The following is a 4,914-nucleotide window of genomic DNA, read 5'->3' as shown; positions in this document are numbered from 1 at the left end:
CCTCCACTTCCTGGCTTCATGCCCTTATGAAATCCCCTGGAATGTGGGCTTGGCACCTCACTTCTAACAGACAGAAAACGGCAAAAGTGATCAACAACACACCTTCCACACCTAAGTTCCTAAACAGACGGTGGACTCTGTCTTGCTGGCTCTGTTTTGGCTTCTGTTGTCTCCCCTGCTTCCTCTGAGGGAAGCCGGAAGCTATGGCAGCTCTGCCGCGAGGGCAGGTGGCAGGAGGTTGATGTCTACCACCAGCAAGTGAGCGAGGGCTGCTTCTGAGTGAGCTGGAGGAGGGTCCTTCCCTCCAGACTTCAGATGACTGTGGCCCTGGCTGGCACCTTGACTGCACGCTTATGAGAGACTGAGCCACAACCGCCCAGTTAAGATTCCTGACCCACAGAAGCTATAAGATAATAATACATGGGTGGTTGTTTTAAACTGTTACTTTTTTGTTATTTAGTGAGAGGAGGGGAGGCAGAGACAGACTGCTTGCACGCGCCCCAACCAGGATCCACCCGGCAAACCCACTAGGGAGTGATGCTCTGCCCATCTGGGCTGTTGCTCCGTTGCTCAGCAACCAAGCTTTTCTTAGCACCTGAGGCAGAGGCCCATAGAGCCATCCTCAGTGCCTTGGGCTAACTTGCTCCAATAGAGCCTTGGCTGCCAATAGAGCCTTGGCTGTAGGAGGAGAAGAGAGAGAAAGAGAGAGAGAGAAGCAAGAAGGGGAAGGGTGGAGAAACAGATGGACACTTCTCCTGTGTGTCCTGGCCAGGAATCAAACCCAAGACATCCACACACCAGGCCAATGCTCTGCCACTGAGCCAGGGCCTTAAACCGTTAAGTTTTGAGGTGATTTGTTATATAGCAATCAATTCACACAAGTGCATAGAGGACAGTTTGTGGATGCATTGTCTCGTAAGGTTTGTGGTGTATGGCCAAATGCTAGCGTGAGCCACGACCATCATTCCCACTTGGTAGATGAGGAGAAGGAGGCTAGTCTGAGGTTATCCCAGATTAGCTGCAGCCAGGAGGGGAAGCCGGGTCTAGAACCCCGGCGTTCCCGATTCTCCCTCCGCGACCCTCATTTAGAGCTGGCGCGGCACGCGGCCCCCAGTTACCCTGACGGCAGCCCCTGAACGGTCCTTTCCTGGGGACACTGCTGGTGACCCTGGGGACACTGCTGCGTGACCGGCTGGCAGACCTTCCACAGGTCCTTCAGCTTCAGGTCCTGAGCTGTCACGGAGTAATTGTTGGCGATGGAATCGCTGGCGCCCGCGGTGTGGTGGTGCCTGCTCTTTAAGGCGCGGCCGAAGGGTACCACGAGGTGCGTTGCATCAGGGGGGGGTAGGCGCTGTGTACCAGGACAGTCTGCAACGGAAGAGGTGCTGAGGGAGGCACAGGGGGTGGGGGGGGCATCTCTGCGGAGCCTGGGCTCGGGGGGACCCCGGCTGTGCTCCCACCGAGACGCATGGAGTCCCCCTCGTGCCTTACGCTGTTCCTATCTTCTGCAAACTCATTGCAGATTCTTTTTTTTGTTGTTGTATTTTTCTGAAGTTGGAAACAGGGAGGTAGTCAGACAGACTCCCGCATGCGCCCGTCCGGGATCCACCCGGCACGCCCACCAGGGGGCGATGCTCTGCCCGTCTGGGGCCGTTGCTCCATTGCAACCAGAGCCATTCTAGCGCCTGAGGCAGAGGCCACAGAGCCATCCTCAACGCCGGGGCCATCTTTGCTCCAATGGAGCCCTGGCTGCGGAAGGGGAAGAGAGAGACAGAGAGGAAGGAGAGGGGGAGGGGTGGAGAAGCAGATGAGTGCTTCTCCTGTGTGCCCTGGCCAGGAATCAAACCCAGGACTCCTGCATGCCAGGCCTACGCTCTACCACTGAGTCAACCAGCCAGGGCCACAAATTCTTGTTTGAATGGATGCCAATTGTCATTCTTTGACAAACTGTGATCATGATTTCTGAAGTCAAGGACAATGGCTGCCTGACCAGGCGGTGGTGCAGTGGATAGAGTGTCGGACTGGGATGTGGAGGACCCAGGTTCGAGACCCCAAGGTCGCCAGCTTGAGCACAGGCTCATCTGGTTTGAGCAAAAGCTCACCAGCTTAGACCCAAGGTCACTGGCTCGAGCAAGGGGTCACTCGGTCCGCTGAAGGCCTACAGTCAAGGTACATATGAGAAAGCAATCAATGAACAACTAAGGTGTCACAATGAAAAACTGATGATTGATGCTTCTCATCTCTCTCCATTCCTGTCTGTCTGTCCCTATCTGTCCCTCTCTCTCTGTCTCTGTAAAATAAATAAATAAATAAATAAGCAAACAAATTAATAAAGGACAATGGCTGACTTTCCATGGACGGGAAGTCTGTGGGTCAGGTCATTGATTCCTATTATCTCTATTCCTTACAGACCTGGCTATACAGTAAACATAATTCCTCTTAACAACGGAAAGTGAAGAAATTCAGAGAGTTTAAAGAACATAGCAAGTAAGAAAGAAGGTCCGGTTCTAAGTGAAGAAATTCAGAGAGTTTAAAGAACACAGCAGGTAAGAAAGAAGGTCCGGTTCTCTGTGGGACCGCATAGCGCTTTCTCCCTCCGCGCTGTAGCCTTTTCCATGACAGAGATGACCCGAGGCAGGAAACCCACCTGGGAAGCTCTGAGTCCCCACCCTCCGTTGGAGCCGGCAGGAGGCCAGGAGCCCAGAGAAGAGCCTACCTTGTAGATTTCAGACGGCTCCGCGTTAGCAGAAGCGGGCAGTGGGGGCAGCTCCGGGGGCTGCACCTTGGGGTGGCTCATGTGATGTATTGAGTCATTTCGGGGGATCTGTGGGAAGTTGGAACAAAGTCACTCTTTAGAAGCTAGGATAGGAAAGCCTGCCTGACCTGCAGTGAGGCCATTTAAAATGTGGCACCGGAGTGCATGGCCCACCAGTGGACATCGGCTTTACAGCCACGATTCCGGCCCCTGGATCGGGCAGAACTGTCACTTTCATGTGGCTCATTTCTGACTACATGTGATGCCTAGCACATCCTTCAGACAGGCCATTCCCAAGTGCTGGCCCGGGGACCCGTGATAGCAGCATCACTCGTGTCTTAGCTAAAAATACAGACTCCAAGGCCCTACTCCGAAACTCCTGGGATCAGCATCTCTGGGAAGGAATGAGGCCAAGAGTCTCTGTTGGAAGACACTCCTCAGTCAAGATATTCTGATGAGCAGCCCGTAAGGGGAAACCGTGGGCTGCAATCTACGGTCTAATCGCCTCGGAAGTGAGGGGCAAGGGACAAGAGGTGTCTACTCTGGAAAATTTCCCAGTAAAACTTGAGGATTTGGACTAACACAGCCTGATTCAGCAAAACGCATGATTTCAACAGATACAGCCTAAACCGGGGTTTAGCCCACTGGTTCGGTCCAGGAATCTAACATGGCAATGGGTCTGTGATGGAAACAACCCCTCCCTCGTTTACTCCCCAACGCCCTCTGTTGGTGAAAAAATATAGGTTAAAAAAGAACGAAAGAAAAGAAAGAAAGAAAGAGAGAGAGAGAGAGAGAGAAAGAGAGAAAGAAAGAAAGAAAGAAAGACACTTTAAAGTCCATACATACCGCTGGAGGTGAGCAATCCCTGTCATTCATGTCGTGCCTTCCAACTGGAGCTGTGAAACGATGAAGAAAGAGCTCTGGCTTTCTCCCTCTCCTGCCAGTGGCTCTGAAACTCCCAATTCCCTGTCACATCATGGGAATGACACACACACACACACACACACAATGGAACTTTCCAGATGTTCTGAAAGTTCTGTTCACAGGGCTGCCTCTATGAGGTCATGGGCTTCAGCCCCGCGAGGAGCTCCCTGGTGGCAGAGGAGAAAAGGGGAAGCCAGGTCACGGGGTCACGGAGAGGCAGCCTCGGAGTTCCCGCTGGGGTTTGCGCTGTGGCTCCGCCCCCTATCCTGCGATGGCCGCTCCTCCTTTGCACCCAGCCGTTCCCCTCGGATCTTGTCCAGGATCACAGCGAGTTCGCTGGGAAAACTGGAGCCGAGTTACCTTTAAAAACAGAGAATAGGGAGGAAGCACCCTACAAAACAATACCCCTTGGCAGCCTGAGCTCTTCTCTCTCCTCTTCCCTGGGCTGTTTTTAACAGGAGAGGAGCTAGCTGTCCCCGGGACCCTGGAGCCTGGAGCCAGGATTCAGCGTCTGTTGCTAAGGAAGGGGAGGTCTCTGCTGTGCCCAGCTACAAGCCTGGGCTTGACTTCGCTCACTGTCCTGGTCTCTCCCTCTGACGGCGGATCAGCCAGGCAGCAGGAAATATGGTGACAGAAGGGGAGATGGGAGGGTGTTTAGCAGTGACCCAGGAATGCAGAAGTGAATGGCATTAAGGGATTGTGCCTCTGGAATCAGAATTTGAAGTAAACAACAAAGAATATTCTACTATAAGTATGCCCATTCAACAGTTGAACACACTGATATTAAAAAATTATGCTGGCCCTGGCCAGTTGCTTCAGTGGTAGAGCGTTGGCTCTGTGTGTGGATGTCTCAGGTTTGATTCCTGGTTACGACACACAGGAGAAGTGCCCATCTGCTTCTCCACCCTTTCTCCTCTCTGTCCTCTCTCTCTCTCTCTCTCTCTCTTTCTCTCTCTTCCTCTCCTGCAGCCATGGCTCGATTGGAGTGAGTTGGCTCCAGGCACTGAGGATGACTTCATGGCCTCTGCCTGAGGCACTCAGAAGAGCCTGGTTGCTGAGCAATGGAACAACACCCCAGATGGGCAGAACATCACCCCCCTAGTGGGCTTTCTGGGTGGATCCCGGTCAGGGCGCATGTGGGAGTCTGTCTCTGCCTCCTTCCTCTCATTAAAAATAAAAATAAATGAATAAATAAATATGATGCTGCTTTCCTGAAATTGAAATGAAATCAGGTG

General features: G+C 52.8%; 1 protein-coding gene across 2 annotated transcripts in view; it reads right to left on the bottom strand.

Annotated features, from left to right (window-relative positions):
• DNAH3 (dynein axonemal heavy chain 3) overlaps positions 1–4,129 on the bottom strand; it is a 208,317-nt gene extending 204,188 nt beyond the window's left edge. The window contains exons 1-3 of one of the 2 annotated variants that reach the window (XM_066383459.1): positions 4,085–4,129; positions 3,602–3,651; positions 2,717–2,824 (exon numbers count right to left, since the gene is read on the bottom strand). In XM_066383459.1, coding sequence (XP_066239556.1) covers positions 2,717–2,824; positions 3,602–3,631 — 138 coding nt within the window. In that variant the 5' untranslated portion in view covers positions 3,632–3,651; positions 4,085–4,129. Of the gene's footprint in view, positions 1–2,716; positions 2,825–3,601; positions 3,722–4,074 lie in introns of both variants that reach the window. The other variant, XM_066383458.1, reaches the window with a different exon arrangement.
• Between the last annotated feature and the right edge of the window lie 785 nt (positions 4,130–4,914).

The sequence above is a fragment of the Saccopteryx leptura genome, chromosome 4 (genome assembly GCF_036850995.1).
Source record: "Saccopteryx leptura isolate mSacLep1 chromosome 4, mSacLep1_pri_phased_curated, whole genome shotgun sequence".
Classification (NCBI taxonomy): domain Eukaryota; kingdom Metazoa; phylum Chordata; class Mammalia; order Chiroptera; family Emballonuridae; genus Saccopteryx; species Saccopteryx leptura.
Note: the sequence above shows the minus strand (reverse complement) of the source record. Positions and strands in the feature narration are given on the sequence as shown.